Genomic DNA, 19,004 nt, shown 5'->3' with positions numbered 1-19,004 from the left:
AACAGTTAGTAGGCCTACCTGGTCCAATCTCTTTGGTCATGCTTTTATTTTTCAGTGCATGCTCTATTTTGTCATTTTACATCAAATGTAGATTTGTTTAAAAGTGTCTAAGGGAATGTTCTAACAAAAGCATTCTTTAATAAGTCTCCTCCTCACCAAAATAATCTTGTGGTATACTGTAGATCTATTCATACGAAATACTTGAATTATTGGCTACACATCATGATTTATTAATCAAATTCCTGAAGCTTAATGGGACTGGGTACGTTGAATATAGGGTGGCCTCTCTGGTCATGCTCATAAGATGGGTTAACATGGGGAGCTGGGTCCTTAAAGTGGTGAGTGTCATACTGTGGAATGCGCAGGGATCCTAGAACTTGGATTGGCTCCTTCTCACCCCAGCACCTGAAAAGGCAACAAACAAAGGCTGACTTCAATCACAGTATCGGAATGACAACTATTTACATTTGTCGTGTATAAAATCAAATGCCATTATGGGAATGACTCACAAAGCTAAGATGAGCATGGTCACGAGTAACACCAGGAGGAAAAACATAGCAATAGACAGGATTGCTGTGATGACCACCATTGCAGCGGATCTTCCAGGAAGGCTGTCATCGATGGCATCAGGATTCTGCGCTGGAAATCCAAACGAGAGAGCCTCATTTAAAGCCTTCAATTCCCCTGCACGGCAGCATGGGAGCGCTAAAGGGGTCATTAGAGGCTCTTACAGGTGTACAGAGAGATGTCATCAGACCACTTTGTCTCAGATAAAACCGCCTTGTTGGCAGGATCAAGAACGAGATACTTAAAACTGAAATAAAAAAGAAAAGATTAATATCCAGCAGGGTCTCCTGGTGGTGGAGGAGGACCGTTACACCAAAGATGTTTAAAAAATGCGTCACATATATTCACATCACAAACACAAAATGAATCAGGGTGTGTGTGTCATACTGTACTTCACAGTGGAGCCATCAGGTAGCACTCCATTGCAGTTAGTAGTGGTACAGCTTCCCTCTGATCCCACTCTGAAATAAGTGCTTCCAGAGTCTCTAGCAAATGCAGATGAACACAGGAAATCTTTCAGGAGTCCCACTTTAGTCAGGAAATAGTTCTTTGAGCCGTTGGCAGTGAATGCAGTGGGATAAGGGGACAGGCTCAAAAGATCAGGGTTTGTTTGATCTGCATCAAAATTGTTGATTGCTGACAAAAAAAGAGTTGTTATGAGATAGATAGGCCTATTTGTAAAATACATAAACTCAGTGCTTCTCTGGGTTCATTTGAAAACTTACAGGACTTCAGTGCAGGCACCAACCAGATCTCACAGTCAGTCTGGTTGCAAGATGAGTTGGTTGGGATTCCAAAGTAGCATTGTGGTGTTGACAATATGACTGTGTCTGTGGTGATCTTCCCTACATAGTTTAGGGGAGTGACGTTGGGGGCATGTTCAACTGTCTCACCTGTAAAATATTGATGATTTAAAGAAATGAACGAGAAGTGTGAGTAAACAGTATTATTTTTATGTTTCAACCAAATCATGAAAGAAAAGCCCTTAGCTTATAAGGTGGAGAGCTAACTGTGACATACAGTATGTAGGCCTATCTTAAAAGACAGAAATGCTCATTTCATTTTACATACAGTACAACATAAGATTCATATCAGCATATTGTGCTTGGGAATCACAATTGCACAATTAAAATCTCCTGTTCTCCTACCACAATGTATCAAAGGGAGTCATGCTGAAAGAATTTGTCAGCATCCATTCATGAGGGAAATGGTGCAGAGCTGTGTGTATGTTAATGGTTCATCTTCTTGTAAAATTCTTGTCTTTGTAAATAATTTCATAAATCATAAAGAGATCTCTTGATCCTGCTCCTGAGCTGCTGCTTTGCAGCTTGTCCAGCCACATCTGGGTGGGGACAGGTGCACAGTGTTGCATGCCCTGTCTTGTCCCTCACTCTCAACGTTTCATCATGTCATCTAAAAATCAGTTTCACATGTGTTTAATAAACAATTGTATGCGCTATTTATAATTTTTATTTGTAAAAAGAGATTGATTACTTAAGAATGATAAAGTCCACTAATTAACACCTTGTATCCAGAGCTGCATAATTTTCAAGTAAAATTTCTCTTTTCTTGCATAGGTTATAGTATATAGATTTCTAGACAAATCACTGTCACAAAAAACACTTACTTTTTCCCGGTCCAAGGAATGTTATTAGGAAGGCTGCCACTATGTAACTGATCTTCATGTTATTTGCAAAGTACAGCCAATCTTTCGATACCAAACTGTTTTACAAGTCTCAGCTCTAGCTAAAGTGATCAAACCAGTCTACTGCACAGTGGGTATAAGATCCCAGCCCATCCCATCAAAACGACATGCACATTGTCAGGGTAGGGTGGGAAGTATGATCTAAAGGCGTGTATCTGAACCTGTTATGTGGGAACCATTGTAGATATCCTAATCCTATGTAGGATGGTGTATAGGATACTGTGAACTTTTGTGTCAAAGATCTGCTGGCCCTTCCAAAAAGGGAGAGAAATAGATCAAATAGATAGAGCTGAATGGCCACAACACTTTTTACTGTTCTCTATTCTATGACGCCTGAGAGACTGCATTTCATGCCAATGGCATTACAGACAGGAAATTGAATAACATCATCTCTATTTGCATTGAAAAGCTATGAGTACGTCCATCAAATAGGACATGGTAAAGCAGCTTTTACATGAGGATGGCTAAAGAGAAAGCCCTCAGTCTTTTAAGCAGATCATGTACAATACATCATCCTTTTTTATTTCTTCTGTAGAGACACCGCCTTTAAAATATGGCATTACTATTTTCATCCTCTCCACAGAACAAAACATACTCCAATAGTTTGATTATTGATGCTACAGGTGTAACTTACGCAATGTCTGTGTTTTTCGATAAAATAGGCTATGCCTTAGATATGAGCAAGTGACAAAACAAAACAAGCCAAGACATGCAGGTTAGATGAACAACTGGTTCCTTGTTTTCAACTCTGGGAATGTGTGACAATGTCACAGCCCTAATTATTTTGAAATACTGAAAATACATTTTTGTACTAGAGTATGCCTCAGAAGACAGATTCTAGTTTATAATTTTTCCAGGCTCATTTACCATTTAAGCCTTGTATAAGGATTTCTGACAACCCACTGCCTTTGTTTTTGTAATCAGTGTTGGGAAGTAACGGAATACATGTATTCTGGATTATGTATATAAAATACAAAATATGAGTAACTGTACTTAAATAGTTACAATTTCAATGGGTGGTATTCGGAATACAGTTACATTGATACATTTAAAGGATTACATTTTAAATCATTATAACATGTAGGTAAAATCAAACTCAAATATTTTCTTTAACCACACCATGTAACCGTACTGCTCAGCTTTCTCTTTCCCTCTCTGTTTATATTGATAGCCTAAATGAAAAACCTCTCATGGAATGTAGAATGTAAAATTAGTTTTCGTATAGATTCTAGGCAAATAGGGCCTATATTGAGCCAGCATGTTTTAGGCTAGTATAGGTTCATGTTATTTAAGAGTGTTCTGCAAAAAGGCATGTTAACTCCCCTTGTGCTATTGAATTTCATTTAAAAAAATCTGTGTATACTTTGTTTGGGATTTGGTAGCCTTTTAGCCTATTTGCAGACAAAACATCTCTGTTGTAGGTTCTTTGACACAAGGACATTAACAGTGTTTCATAGCAAACAGGCTTATACTGTATATCAAACCATCCTCACTATAAATCAGGTTGTAGGTTGTTGATACTATGGGTCTCGACTTCACCCAACTTCACATGACTGCATGATTCATCCACTGCAAACAAATATAATACAATGCTGATGTAATCCAAAATATGTTACTCACTTTAAGTAATCTATCAGAATATGTTACAAAATACATTTTGTATTCTGTAGTGGAATACATTTTAAAAGTAACCTTCCTAACACTGTTTGTAATATTCTCTACAAAAAATGACAGCAAGTGCAATGTCAAGCTCCATTAAGGTCTTCTGGAACAGGTAAGGAGTCATTGGAAGTCAGGAGTCATCTGTCAGACACAAAGCGTCATTCAATCATTGCGCTAAACGAACACAAGCCTGGCGTGCTGCACGGCCTGAGTGACGTTTGTTTTCAGCATCCTCTGCTCTGATTCTGGCACTAGCGTTAGCTGTGTCAGATTGCATGCTCTCTCAAATGATTATTACTTCACAATCTGGCTGGCTCACATAATGGAAAGGGGAAAAGGGCATTTGGAGGCTTAAATCCCACGAAAAGTAAACAGATCCGGAAGAAAGTTGTTTTTAAATTTTACATTTGGTACAACCTTTACAAGAATGACATCATCCATTAAGCCTCTAAACGACGGGAGGCTTAATACCCTACTGCTCCGTAACAGCAAAATAGGATTGCAGCACAATGCCTAATATAGCAGAACATTCAGGACATTCATGTCGTAACAGACATGTAAGTAGTGGAAATATGAGTGCAGATTCCTCCTATTGCTATGCAGTCTTGTTCTACAGGAAGTCTGCAGTGCATTCTGTATGGAATTTTAACTATGTATGTTAAACATACAAACATGCTCCTCCTGCAAAGAAGACAATGAGCTAAATTTAACCTTGTGAAAATATTAACGGAAAGTTAATCAACAGTTTATGTCTTTACATTTTATTAAAAAATATGTACACACAATCACTATAAAAATACAAATCAAAATGAGAGTTTTCTGTATGCAAGTAACACCTAGACAATATTTCATTCACTCATCCTCACCATCAACAGATCTGTAATCCCCCCTAATTAAAGAAGAGTAGTTTTTCTTTTAAACCCACAGCAGGCTAACATTAATTTCCGTTCTGACAAAGTATCAAAGCTGAGACAATGCACCATTCTACACCTCCAACAATCAAGCAGATCTTTCATTTAACAACACAACCAGCCTCCATAACCAAAGGTACAAAAAAGGTAATTGTGGTCCTGCGTGGGTAGATCGTGTTGGGGATGTCGCTTACGAACATGGGGCAAGGGTCGTCTGGTGGGGGCCGTCGGGTGGTCTGGTCTGGACCAATCACCTCTTCCCCATGACAAAGCTTGGAACTTCGGCATCATCCTCAGCCCCCTCCACTTCCTTTTCATTATCATTGGAGGATTCACTCTCGGAGTCTGTGAATCAAAACACACCAGCATGAGCACTCAGAGTGACCTTTACAGAACCAGACAGCTATATAAAAGTCTATGGTGAAATTGTATAGATCAGGCAAAACTGTAACTTAAATGCAAGGAGTAGTCTTTATGCAAATGAGGACACCTACGAGATAACAAAACATTTCTCTTATATGGTTCGCTACAGTCAATATGTGGTTCAACAAAGTGGTCTTTCACTAGAAATGTTTAACAGCATTTGCCTGCATAATATACCTATTTGAAGTAACAGGGGAAAGGCAGCTGCTCTCACTCTCACCCTGCACACTTAATATTATTTACTTTCAAGAGTATCAAGTCTCTTACCTTCAGTTTTATTGCTCTCTTGTTTGGCTTTCTTTGCCATCAGTTTCTTCTGTTTAAGCTTTTCCCTACAAAACAAAAAAAATATATGTTTTGTCTATTTTAAGGATTTTTATTCAAATGCACAAACATACCATTTAGCCTACACAGTGCAGTTATTCAGCATAATACTGTTTACAGTACTAAACAGCACACTCTAGTGGCTGAAAAACATTTCAACGCATCCAAAGACACCCATGTGCTCATCGAGCAGATGCTTTTAGTCAAAGCGACTTAGAAAATGAGGAATAACATTCAACCTAAATTGCAAAGGAGACCTTATATAACAATTAATACTGCTTTACAAACACCAAGAGACTACAGGAGGAATGCAGATGTTTTAAGTAGTCAAGGTGTGGTTGAAAGAGATAGCGGTAGAGAGGAGGTAGAAGGATGTGGAAGAAAAGAAGTGCATGTGAAGTGCACGTTAGGCGTGTTGGGATGTGAGAGGAGAGGAGAGGAGGTCCTCTATGAAGAGTTGGGTCTTCAAGAGCTCCTTAAAGATAAAGAGGAATGCCACTGCTCTGGTAGCACTTGGTGGATTATTCCACTATCGAGGAGCTGCAAATGAAGTCTGGATTGTTGTGTGTAGGGGTGACAGTGCCAGACAATGATCCATGGAGGAACGTAGCGGTCAAGGAGTAACATAAGCCTTTATGAGAGCATGTCAGTTGGAGCAGATCTAGCTGACTTTGTAGGCAAACATTAGTGACTTGAAATTGATGCTAAGATGGCCTTTTTGGTTGAAAACCAGACTCACCACCGCGTTCTGGATAATCTGTAGCAGTTACAAGGCATAAGCCGGGAGGGCGCAACATGAGAGATAACCATGGTCTATATCAAAAGCTCGATGGCGTGTTTGGTTAGGTGCAACCTGGTTTTTCTTTAAACGGAATAGCGTAAAGCGGCACGATCGGGCGACAGAAGCGAAATGTTGTGATGTATAGTATGTTTGGCTGAGAAGCCCAGCAGTTTGGTTTTCGAGAGGTTAAGTTGGAGGTGTTGATGATCCTTCATCCATGCGAATATGTCAGAGAGACATTCCGAGATCCATGTCAAGACCATGGACTCATCGGGAGGCGGGAATGACAGACAGAGTTGGGCATCATCTGTATAGCAGTGAGAAGCTATGCAAGTGGGCCCAGCAAGGTGGTGTACATGGCAAAGGGAAGGGGCCCCAGTACCAAACCCTGAGGCACCCCTGCGTCGAGGCAGTGAGATGCGGATGTTTGATACCAACAAGTTGCTGATAATTTAGTGTAACCAGGTAAAAAACAAACTCCTTTCATACCTTTTCTTACGACGCTTGGCTGTTCTTTCCTCAGCAGCTTGCTGGTTTTCCTTTATTTTGTCCTGATAGTCCTCATCCAGTTTTTGCTATAAAATCCATAATTTATATTAGAGAGATAAAATGTCCTTTCAATCGCCTTATTGCAATGTTACAGTGAGAATGTTGTTTACTGACATACAGATCAGATATTACAGCATGTTTAATGTTAAAAAAAAAAAGCAAAATCTTGAGAGAAAGAAACACAGTGTTAAAGAGCTTACATGTTCAGACATTCGGTCCAGGTGATCCTGTCGCTGGTATTCTCGTCGGCGCAAATGTCTGTACACATGAAACTCTCCACTGCCAGCACCAGCACTGGAGCCTAGAAAAAAAAAAAAAACAGATGGGATATCTATCAACAGATGACAATTGACTGCATGTCTTACCCCTCTCTATTGTAATGTATTTATGTATTACAACACCACTTTCACTGTCATTGCCTGTGTTCTGTTCAATTTGTTTTTTAGCTGTGTTATTTATTGATATTGTTTTACTCGAAACGCACTTTATCAGATGTAGAAACCCAATTTCGCTGCACAGTTGACTGTACATTAAATGACAATAAAGGCCAACTACCTATCTATTCTGCATAAACTATTCTGCATAAACATTCATAGATGTCCATCTCTTTCTACTCGTAATATTACTGCTATACTACATTGTATATTGAAAGTAAAAATATATACATATTACTGGACTGCCATGGCGTTTCTGCTACTAAAAACTGTTCCAATAGAGACACAGATATATCTGAACTGAGGAACAATTTGTATTGTTTTGGTAGCTCTAACGTTAACAAAGCATCACGCCAGATGGGATACGAAATAAGGTCTGTGTTCTTTGCTTTTCGTGTAACATTGACGCTACACAACACAACACAACACAACACAACACAACACAACATAGGGTGTTGAACTGCTTAAAGACTTATTGGACTGCTTATTCATCTAACATCACATTATCCCAGCTAAGCAATGACCTGGATAACCAATGAATCAAGTAATGTTAGGGCAAATGGTGACGTTATATCCAACAGGTTCGGATTGTTCTATGGGCCACCAGTTAGTCAGTGTTGCGCTTAACGTTACCCATCACATCCCGAACAAACTCTGGAGGAGCACGAGGATTCCAATCTTTTGGCCTCTCTGGAATAGGTGCAGGTTTGTCCTTAAACAAAAAGAAGAAAGGAAAGAAACAAAGCAGGGGTTATTATTATGACTGGGGAGGTGAGTTAACGCAAGTTGCTAACGTTAGTTATGCTAACGCGTTCAATGAAAAAACAATTCTCTAGGTCACGATCAAAACATAACATCTTACAGGATTGCGCATCAGTCTTTCCAATTTCAATCGTTGCTCCTCTGCAGGAGTTTTAGCAATTATTAGCGGCTGGGATTCCTTTCCCGGTTTCCCTGGTTTGCCAGCTTTACCGTTCGCAGCCATGTTTGCGTTTCTGCTTCTCCGATTCGAGTAACGTTAGATTAGCCAACGTTCAGAGCTACAGCGCCCTCTATCATATGGATGATAAAGTACAAAGGATGGCTTTACACTACTTCCAGCCAGGGCTACTTGGAGAAGAGTGCTATTGCACGTGAAAGAGTAGCCTAATCTAATAAGTGGACAATTAAAGTCTGTGAAGTAGTGTCACTGTGAACAAGACTCTAATCTACAAACTGGTGAAATTGAAATTTGTTAGTTTGCCAAAGCCTGTGTGTGGCACACTCCCTGCAAGGTCTTTAATGATTGAAATGTGTTGTAGCTACTGGTTTTTGTTGCACTGAGAAGACTAAAGGATACACACCTTGACCCTTTGTAAAAAAAAATAATATAGCAACTACTAAGGTGTAGGTGCCTATTTGTGTAGGCTACTGTAGACTACTAGGTGTTTGCAAATTGACTAAGGAAGTCAGAAAGTGCAATAGGTTTTTAATGATATTGATGTTTTAATTATTTTAATGATGAATTGATGATGATAACAAAAAATCTACTACTCTCCTCCTCCAGCACCTTTTGTCTGTAGGCCTTGATCCTTTCATCCTTTCTTCTCCTGTTGTCTTATTTCCTGTTGTCGTTTGTTGGCCTCTGTGTAGACTACTTTAAACGCCTCCGCCTGTTCTTATTTCTCAGCCTCTGTGTCGAATACTTTTTCCGCCTCCACCTGGCTGCAGCTGGTGACCAACTTCCTGTTTTCCTGCCTCAGCCAAAGATTTTTTTATTATTTTTTTTTTATGAATGTCTTTTCCCCCGGTTTATTTCTGACCAAGTTAAAAACAAACATGACAACGTGTTGGGCATTGGAGCAGAATGGAGGTCATTACTTTTGTATGTGGGTACTGACAGCAGGTGACTGGTTTTAAGAATCACGTGGTCATTAACTCTCTAAGATCACATAAACGGATGTTTTTAGCAATATGCCACACAATAGAAATAGTGTAAAACATTAGACAGTGATGTAGTACATAAAAAATGCGTTGGTCTCGAGGACTCGGTCTGAAATTACGAGTCCTTCTCGATTTCTGCTTTCTCGGACTCGACTCAGACTTGTTCCTTCAAAGACTCGGTCTTGACTCGGTCTCGGACCACAGTGGGAGGAGAAGGACTCGTAATTTCAGACCGAGTCCTCGAGACCAACGCATTTTTTATGTTCATATCAAAAAAATGTTTATGTTCATATCAAAAAATCTAAATGAAATTTCACGGCGGCCGTCTTTGCCCCTTGTTGGCCTTGGTGCCCCCTTCTTTCAATATTCTGCTTTGCGTCCGTTTAATAGCGATTTTTATTTAGCCTATAGCCTGTCAAAATAATCTTAGCATCACAGCGCAAACTAATTCAGTTTTACACAGTGGAGAAAATGACAGCGCATAGCAAGACAGAAAGTGCGTCCAAATTCACCCATTCTTCTCAGTTGAAATACTCGCAATCGCTAAGCCTACTCATCACACAGGCAGATGTATCACATCACATGAAATAACTTTTTCTCAGCTTTTAAACAATGTTAGCCGCTAATTGCTGTGGTGAACGGTTCGCGTTCGCGAACGGTTCGCGACAAACCATATATCAGAATAAACAGCAGACCTTACCGAACACAAAGGTGTAAAGCAGTCCCCTGTACAGTAAGCCGTTCCAGAGTATTCCGGTTAAATTAAAAATGTAATCTGCAGCAAGGTCTACATTCATGTCTCCAACTTTGGTCTTTAGGTTTCAAAATGTGTTTAAATCATTCTTCATGATTTCATAACAGGCCAAATACAAAATAAATGTTACAAATATTGCCTAGATATAGGTAAATATTAAAATCAGAGGATATACAGCTGAGTAAGAGTTTGTGAAAGGAGTCTTAATGATCAAAAAATGCTAAGCATGCATCAAGGTTGCATCAGTTTCTTAAAGCTGAGCTGTGCTTAAATTGTTCAATACATGATTCCATAACAGGCCAAATATAAAATAAATATAAATATTAAATATAGCCTAGACATCTAAATATTAGATGATCAGATGATTTTCTATGTAATATGTCATGTTTCATGTTTTTGTAATGTTTCATACAGTGATTCAGGTCTACTGCTGTGAATAGGCTAAATACAACTTTGATTATTTTTATAGCCTACTACTGTATAGTTAACTTTGGCCTTGGTGCCCTGACATGTGGCCTTTGTGCCCCCCACCAAATATGCCCAACTGAAGGCCAAGTGGCCTTGCCCCTAAAATGGTGAAATTCCAAGCCTGGGCCTAACTGTTGATTATTAATTGGGATGATATTAAATCATATGAAAACTGACATGTTTTTATGGTCTTGGTCTCGACTCGGTCTCGACTCCTAAAGGACTCGGTCTCGACTCGGACTTGCTTCCTCAAAGACTCGGTCTTGACTCGGACTCGACTGTATCTGAAAACCAACGGACTCGGTCTCGACTCGGTCTCGACCCTTCAAAGACTCAGTCTTGACTCGGACTCGGCATAGGCGGTCTCGTCCCCATCACTAACATTAGAACTAGAACTAGAAAATTTCATTTTGTGAATATGTGCTTTGGGTAGTATTAAAAGTAGATTGATAATATAGAATTGGTTGGATTTGGATGTCGGGTATGAAGAGAAGCCAAACAGTACATCTTTAAGAGATAGAGAGGAGAAAGAGAAATCAGAGAGAATATGTTGAGAAATGAAAGCACTGAGGTCTTGCCAAAAGGTACCAGAGTGGGGACAGGACCAGAGTAAATGTTCATTCAGATTCTCAGGAGCCTGTTGACAGAAAGAGCAGTCTGTAGTAATGTCCTTCTTGAATCTTTGCATAAAAGTCTTACATAGGTAAATTCGATGGATTATTTTAAAAGACACTTCTTTAATTTTATTCGTAATCAAATATTTAGAAGATAAACACCATACTTTCTCCCATTCTAGGTCAGCCAAAGATGGTTGATTACGAAGATACTTCATGAGAGGCCATTTCCTGTCCCTGGAAATTTATGCAAATAGGGTAGCAGTACACGCCCCCGCACATTTATGCAGTGATCGGGCTCTCTTTTAACATTGAGGTCTATGGCAGAATCCAAGAATTTCCCAGAATTTGTCCAAGCCTTATTTTTCTGAGCAATGGATGCACATTTCGGACACGGTATCATGATCTCCAAACCCTCCTCCCTATTTCAGTAGAATGTCGTGATAGTATGACCCTCCAGTCGAGAGAAAATCAACATTAATGAAGGTGTACACCAAGTTTATTTTGTACTCCGGCTTGTATGGCGTGGAACCGAGGCGTCAGTGACACGCCCCTGTGCAGGCGGGAACTGAACCAGAGCCCGTCTCTGACTGAACTCCACTTTGCCCTCATAGACATGAACTAGGACGACCCATCTTGCTACGCATTCATTATCTTTGCCTCAGCCTGTGTTTTCTCCACCGCTGCTGTTTCTCTCGCCTCATGGCCCGCCTATATCAGATACACCGATGTGATTGGTTCCTCACAATGCAAGGGGTAAAAGTAACGTGCATCATTACTCATTGCCAGAATTGTGCTTTTGCGAGAACTCTGGATTTCCAGGGTATCTAAAGACACGGCTTACTGCAGTTTTTAATAATGCAGTACAATGCACTTTCTTATTCACCTAGTCCTAATACAACACACACAAAAACAAGATATTATAATAACATTTTTAATAATGCCAATAATTGTGAATAAATGTGTAGTGAGATGATGGAAATATGGAAATGCAATGAAATACCAAGTATGTGTTAATGTGTAAGATGCAATATGTGTCATTTATGTGTAAAAAATTATGGGTTTTTTTTTTTGCAAATGTAACAGATATGAAAATCCAAATAAAATAATGGGTAAATGTGTAAAGTGCAATATCGATTATGTGTAAATTGTGACGGTTGAAAATGTAACAGCGATGATGTTACATGTTTGTAATGATGATGTTATGTTGTAGTGAGATGACAGTAAATGCAATAAAATAATTATGTGTGAATGTGTAAAATGCAATGTCAATGTGTACATTTTGATGGTTTAAAATGTAATAGCGATGATGTTATAGGTTTGTTGATTGAGACTCCTCTGTCTGTTCTTTATAGCTGTCTGAAGGTCTCAAGGTCACTGATGTAGTCTGTTAAAATAACCATAAAAACACTGTTATGTAGGCTGATTAAAGAGTAATAGATATATATTCTATTGAATGTCAGTGTTTTCACTTAAAACATTTCATTACCACAGATGTTGACATGCCTCTTCTGGCTGTGTCTTTATAGTTGCATGAATTTCTCACCAACTCCGCGGACTTTCTCCGAAAGCCAGCCCACCAGCTTGCTCCCCTTACTCTGACTCTTCTTTAAGGCCTCTGCCGCAGCCTCCTCCTTCTTTGCCTTTGCAGCGGCCGGGCTACTAGCAACTGCCTGCCCCTCTTCAATGACGTTCAGAATTCTCTTTTTCTCAAATTCTACCCAGCCCTGCAGGCGTCTCTCCAGCTCCTCCTCCTTCGCTTTCCTTTCTGTTTCCTTCCTCTCAATCTCCAGCTGCCTTTCGCGCTCTCTCTCTCTCTCCAGCTCTGCCTGGCTCTCCTCCTCCCTCTCTTGCTCCAGCTGGGCCTGCCTCTCCTGCTCCTCCTGCTGCCTCTCTTCTTCGTGCCTCTGCTTTAGCTCCAGCATCTGCCTCTGTGCCTCCTCGTCTTGGGCCTTCTCCCTGAGCTTCCTCTCATCTGCCTCCTTTGTCTCCTCCCACTTGAGCTCCAGCTCCAGCATTCTCTCGTCCTCATTCTGGATCTCCAGCTTGCTCTGTAGCTTGCGCCAGCCCTCAGGGTCCTTGGCCCACCTCATCTCCTCCTCTTCCTTTTGTCGCTGGAGCTCCTTCTCCATCGCCCTCTGGCGGTCCTCCTCCATGTGTTTCTCCTTCAGCTCCTGCTTGTGTTTTCTCTCCTCCACCCTCTTCTTCTCTCTGTAGACCTCGATCTTCTCGTCCTCTATTCTCCTCAGCTCTTTGATTTGTTCTTCTGTGTTCTTAGCCTCTGCGCAGATGACCTTTGCCTCCCTTGCCCACTTCAACTCCAGGTGCTGTATTCTTTCCTTCTCACGCTGGATCTCCATCTCACGCTGATGCTTGCGCCAACCCTCGGGGTCCTTCGCCCACCTCTTCGCCTCCTCGTCCTTCTGTCGCTGGAGCTCCTGCTGTTGCTGACGCTCCTTGAGTTTCTCCTCGCGTTCCTGCTTGCGTTTTCTCTCCTCCTCCAGCACCTTCTGTCTGTAGGCCTCCACCCTCTCATCCTCTCTTCTCCTCCTCTCTCTTATTTCCTGTTGTCGTTTCTCAGCCTCCGTGTAGACTACTTTAACCTCCTTTGACTGTTCTTGTTTCTCCATCTTTGGTTGCAGCAGGTGACCAACTTCCTGTTTTCCTGCCTCGGCCTGTGTTTTCTCTACCGCTGGCTGTTTCTCGGGTTGATGTAGTTCCTGGTGTTCTTCAGCCTCTGTGGCATTCTGCTCTTGGCACACTGCCTGGCTCCCTACATCACCCATCCCAGTACTAGCAGGTTCACTCTTGAGCTCTCCTTTCTTCTGTTTTAGTTTATTCTCTGCTTCATCTTTCTCTTCGGCTTCAGCTTTCTCCCACTCTTTCTTTTCATTTACCATTGCTCTTTCCCTGGCCTCTCTCTCCCTTTCTTTCTCCATCTCCTGGACTTTCTGTTTCCATTCTTCTTCATATCGCCTCTCAGCCGCCATCATTTCTTCCTCAAGCCGATGCAGCTCCATCTCTTCCTCTTTGAGTCTTGCCTGCATATCTTCCTGTTTCTTCTCCAGCTCCCTCTCTTTGTCAAGCTTCACTTTCTCCATTTTATTCTGCATGTCTTCGCTCTGCAGTCTTTCCAGCTCTCTCTGTTGTTCTTTAGCCATCATCTTCATCTCCAGCTCTCTCTGTTGTTCTTTAGCCATCATCTTCATCTCCAGCTCTCTCTGCTTTTCATATTTTTCTCTCTCAATCTCTCTCCTCCTTTTCTCTTCCCGTGCTCTCTCCATCTCTTTCTGCTGCATCATCTCCCTCTGCTTCTCTTCGGCAAGGTCTCGCTGATTTTGGAGTTCTTTTTCCATCTTCTCTTGATATTCCAGCAGATCCAACTCTTTCTGTTTTGCAAGTGATTCTTTTTCAATCTCTTTTTTCCTAATGTCTTCCCTCTCTCTCTCTAGTTCCATCTCTCTCTTTTTACACATCTCTCTTTTCTGTGCCTCTGCCTCCTCTTGCTGTTTTTATGCTCTCGCTCCATCTGCAGGATTTTCTCTTGATATTCTTTCTCAAGCTGTTTCTCATTCGCTGCCATTTGTTCTTCAATCATCTTTAGCTTCTCTTCATGCAGTCTTTCTATCTCTCTCTGTTGTTTTTCTGCCAACTCCAACTCTTTTTGCTTTTCATGTTTTTCTCTCTCCATCTTTTTTCTCCTTTTCTCCTCTTGTGCCTTCTCCCGCTCCAACTCTTTCTGTTGCAGCAACTCTCTTTCTTTGGCCTCGGCCATGTTTAGCTCATTTTCAAGCTCTCTTTCCATCTGCTGGGCCTTCTCTTGATGTTGCTCCCTCTCCAACTCTTTCTGTTTTTCTTTTTCTTCTCTCTCCATCTTTCTTCTCCTTTTCTCTTCCTGAGCCCTCTCCCGCTCTATCTCTTTCTGTTGCTGTATCTCTCTCTCCTTGGCTTCAGCCATGTCTTGCTGATTTTTGAGCTTTCTCTCCATCTGCAGGACTTTCTCTTGATATTCTTTCTCATGCTGTTTCAAAGTTTCTGCCATTTGTTCTTCAAGCATCTTTTGCTTCTCTTCATACTGTCTTTCTAGCTCTCTCTGTTGTTTTTCAGCCATCATCTCCATCTCCTTTTGCCTTTCATCTTTTTCTCTCTCCATCTTTCTTCTCCTTTTCTCTTCTCGTGCTCTCTTGCGCTCCATCTCTTTCTGTTGCAGCATCTCTTTCTCCTCTGAGTCAGCCATGTCTTCCTGATTTTTGAGCTCTCTCTCCATCTGTTGGATTTTCTCCTCATATTCCTTCACATGCTGTTTCTCAGTCTCTGTCAGTTTTTCTTCAAGCATCTGTAGCTCCTCTTCATGCTGTCTTTCCAGCTCTCTCTGTTCTTCTTTAGCCATCATCTCCAACTCATTTTGTCTTTCATGTTTTTCTCTCTCAATCTTCTTTCTCCTTTTCTCTTCTCTCGCCCTCTCCCGCTCCATTTTTTTCAGCATCTCTCTCTCCTTGGCCTCAGTCATGTCTTGCTGATTTTTGAGCTCTGTCTCCACCTGCAGGGCTTTCTCCTGGTGTTCTACCATTTCAAAGTCTTTCTGCTTTTCAAGTGCTTCTCTCTCAGTCCCTCTCTTCTCGGTCTCTTCCCTTGCTCTCGCCAGTTCCATCTCTTTCTTTTTAAGCATCTCTCGATGCTGTGTCTGAGCTTCCTCACGCTGTTTTTCAAGCGCTCGCTCCATCTGCAGGATATTCTCTTTGTATTCCTTCTCCCGCTGTTTCTCATGCTCGTTCAGTTCTCTTTGTTTTTCCTCGAAGCTCGACTGCATTTGCCTGAATCGTTCCTCCATCACCTTCTTAGAGTCTCGGTCATGTCCCATCTTCAGTTCTAGGAGTCTCTGGTTTTCCTCCATTTTTTCCTTCATATGTCTCTGAAGTTCTTTCTCCATCTCTCGGAGTTTCTGCTCCATCTCCATTTCCAGCTGTTTTTGTTTGTCCATCTCTCTCCATCTCTCTATCTCCATCCCCTGCATCCGTTTCAGCTCTGTCTTTAGTTCCTCTTCTCCTACCTTTCCATTCCTTTCTTCCACTGAGTGAGTGTGTCTCCTATTGATCTCCGCCTCTAGTTCCAGTTCTTTGATTCTCGTCATCATTCTCTCCATGTCTTTCTGGTGAGCCATTTCTCTTTTTTGCTCTTCCTGCTTTTCAACCTCAATATTTCTTTCCATTTCTTGAATTCTCTTCCTCAAGTGCTCCAACTCTCTCTCCTTCACTATATCCTCTTGCACTTTGGTCCCTCTCTCCATCCCTCTTTGTTGATGTTGCTGTTTTTGGAACTCAGTCTCTCTTTCTAATTCCTGAATTCTCTTTCGCAATTGCTCCATCTCTCGGCCCTTTTCTGTTTCCTCAGTGTTTCTGCGGCGGATCAGCTGGTGTTCCTGTGCTCGGAGCTCTCTCTCTCTGCTACAGCGCAGCTGGTCTTCTTGCGCCTGCATCTCCCTCTCTCTTCTCCAGCGCATCATCTGCTCTTCCTGCGCCCTCTTCTCCCTCTCTCTCTCCCGGCTCTTCAGCAGGTCATCCACCCTCTTCCATTGTCTCCGCCTCTCTATCTCCCTCAGGTTCGGCAGCTCCAGAGGTTGCACAGGCACAGGCTCCGGCACCGGCGCTGGGTCCAGTCCACGGTCTTTCAGGTCCTCTTTGAGTGATTCCTTGAACTCCTGTTCCCACTGCTGCTCCCGCTTCTTCTTCTCCCTCTCTCTGTTCCGGCACTTCGGCAGCTCCTCCACCTCCTTGCATCCGCTCCGCCTCTCTTGCTCCCTCAGGTGTGGCAGCTCGAGTGGCTGAGCCGGCTCAGGCACAGGCACCGGCACTCGGTCCAGTCCGCAGGCGATCAGGTCCTCTCTGAGTGACTCCAAGAGCTTCTCTCTGAACTCCTGCTCCCACTGCTCCTGCTGCTCCTGCCTCCTCTTCTCCCTGAGTCTCTTCTTCTTCCGCAGCCTGGCCTGCTTCTGCCTCTGGGCCTCCATCTGCTGCTCCAGCTGGGCAGCCTCCCTCGCCTCCCTCAGCCTCACCTCCTCCATCCACCGCTGCTCCCTGGCGCGCCGCCGCCGCCGCCGCCTCCGTCCGAGGCACAGGCAATTCTGGAGCATTGCCCAGCAGCCAGTGGAGCGCTCCTCGCGCAACAGGTTAGGCCGGCCGAGTGCGATGTCCGAGAGGTCGCCGATCATCACCGGCTCCCTGCTCTCCTCGGGCCATTCGTCCTGCGGCTCCCAGACCTGGTATCGCCTCGGATTAGTCATCTCCCTCTTCCCACCTGGAGGCATAAAGCAACTCATGTAGTGCCCACACAGAACAGGCCATTTTTGAAGGCTCTATAATTCTATACATAATAGAGAGTAGGAATATCAGAGCATTTCCTTTTCAAAGGTTAGACTTCACAGTCCTGGATTTGGTTATGGTGGTTATGGTTAAAGGATTTGGCAGGCGATTTGTCCAAAGCAACATACAAATACAAAACAATATAATGCTTAAATTTAACAGGGAACGATTTAAAATGTTGGTCAGACTACATTAAGGAGAATCAACAGCCTAATGAAAATGGATTTATAGCCTTTTATAGAGATGTATAGAAATAGGCTATGATAAAGACAATTAGACTAACATATTAGAATTACTATTATTATTATTATTGTTATATTTGACATTTCATACCCCCCCCCTACACACACTGACACACCATTACACCATACCTCCCAGACACACACACCATACCCACACCACACACCAACAACCCCCCCCCCCCCCCCCCCATTTCATCATCCCTTCCACTCAAACACGCAACATACCCCCTTCCCACACACACACACACAGGTATACCCCCCTCCCACATACCAACACCCCCCACCCTCCACACATACCATTTCATCATCCCCCCTCCCAAACACATGACAAGTACATGTCAGCTTGAACATGAACAATTCGAAACTGTTTAAATATGTTCATAGCCCCCTAATTTGGATATAGCCATACCTTTAGGTTAGCTTAGTCTAATGATACAAAATATAGTGGCCTAATAATTTACCTGATAGGAGATATTTGAAATAAGGCTTGAAATTATTCGCTGATGTACTAACAAGTGCTGTCTCTTGTCAGAAATATAAGTGAATGTGCGAAAATTTGTTTTCACATTTTCTTCAGAACTTTGATGAGCTCTGACGTAGCCTCGCGGAATCCTTATTATGACATAATAAACGTTGGCAGGTAAGTACGGCCAGAGCTCTGAGTAGGCTACGCATACGCCGACAAGGGGGGGCATTAAGCTAGGTTTTTCAAGATTTAGGGCGTCCCAGAGCCGTAAAGAGCTCTCTATCTGAGGCGACCTAATAGTCCATTTTCAACTACATGTTTCAGTTGATAGACTACGTGTTCGCTTGTTAGGCCTACCGACTGGATATAGGATAATAGGCCAATAAAACGGTCAAGTCCGTTGATCGATGAATTGTGCACTCGTTTTACTAAATTATGCTCTCATTTTACTAGATGTAGTAGCCTAAATGAAGCAGGCTATATTGTGTGCTCATTTTAGTAAATAGTGCGCCATTTGGCTAAATTGTAAAATGGGGGCACAATTTATTCAAATAATGCGCTATTTAGTAAAATGAGCACACATGTTCTTAGTATAGCCTAGCCTACATCGTGCACACACACACACTTATGTCTTGCACAAGAGGTGGTTGATAGTTCAGTGTTAGTTAGAAATATCAGTCCATCAGGTTATTATACAGCCTAGGCCAATCTGACCACGTCTGGTAGCCTACAATAAGTAATAACTGATCTACAATAAGTAATAACTGATTGTCTTAAACAAAGAATTGTTTAAAGAATATAGCTGAGCTACTGTAGCCTACA

At 42.1% G+C, this 19,004-nt stretch overlaps 3 protein-coding genes and 1 long non-coding RNA gene across 4 annotated transcripts; 1 reads left to right on the top strand and 3 right to left on the bottom strand.

Moving 5' to 3' along the window:
* Positions 1-53: 53 nt before the first annotated feature.
* Positions 54-2,379, bottom strand: upk3b (uroplakin 3b). The gene is made up of 6 exons (XM_042092356.1): positions 2,195-2,379; positions 1,293-1,460; positions 960-1,203; positions 732-814; positions 510-639; positions 54-405 (listed from the first exon to the last, which is right to left on the bottom strand). The coding sequence occupies exons 1-6, from the start codon at positions 2,250-2,252 to the stop codon at positions 231-233; spliced, it is 858 nt and encodes a 285-aa protein (XP_041948290.1). The 5' UTR covers positions 2,253-2,379; the 3' UTR covers positions 54-230.
* A 1,042-nt stretch (positions 2,380-3,421) lies between these two features.
* LOC121709624 lies at positions 3,422-11,241 on the top strand. The gene is made up of 3 exons (XR_006031996.1): positions 3,422-3,491; positions 7,964-7,972; positions 11,231-11,241. It is a non-coding gene; the product is annotated as an uncharacterized LOC121709624 (long non-coding RNA).
* prkrip1 (PRKR interacting protein 1) lies at positions 4,675-8,388 on the bottom strand. Its single transcript, XM_042093151.1, has 6 exons — positions 8,219-8,388; positions 7,990-8,068; positions 7,123-7,223; positions 6,863-6,948; positions 5,536-5,600; positions 4,675-5,190 (listed from the first exon to the last, which is right to left on the bottom strand). Exons 1-6 carry the CDS (start codon positions 8,339-8,341, stop codon positions 5,096-5,098), a joined length of 549 nt encoding a protein of 182 aa, XP_041949085.1. The 5' UTR covers positions 8,342-8,388; the 3' UTR covers positions 4,675-5,095.
* Positions 11,242-12,463: 1,222 nt separating the features above from the next.
* On the bottom strand, positions 12,464-18,268 carry LOC121709623 (trichohyalin-like). Its single transcript, XM_042093152.1, is given in 4 exon segments — positions 12,464-12,502; positions 12,605-14,571; positions 14,574-17,409; positions 18,178-18,268. Coding segments are annotated over 2 exon segments (4,755 nt in total). The 5' UTR covers positions 17,396-17,409; positions 18,178-18,268; the 3' UTR covers positions 12,464-12,502; positions 12,605-12,638.
* Positions 18,269-19,004: the final 736 nt, after the last annotated feature.

Source organism: Alosa sapidissima, chromosome 5, assembly GCF_018492685.1.
Source record: "Alosa sapidissima isolate fAloSap1 chromosome 5, fAloSap1.pri, whole genome shotgun sequence".
Lineage (NCBI taxonomy): Eukaryota > Metazoa > Chordata > Actinopteri > Clupeiformes > Clupeidae > Alosa > Alosa sapidissima.
Note: the sequence above shows the minus strand (reverse complement) of the source record. Positions and strands in the feature narration are given on the sequence as shown.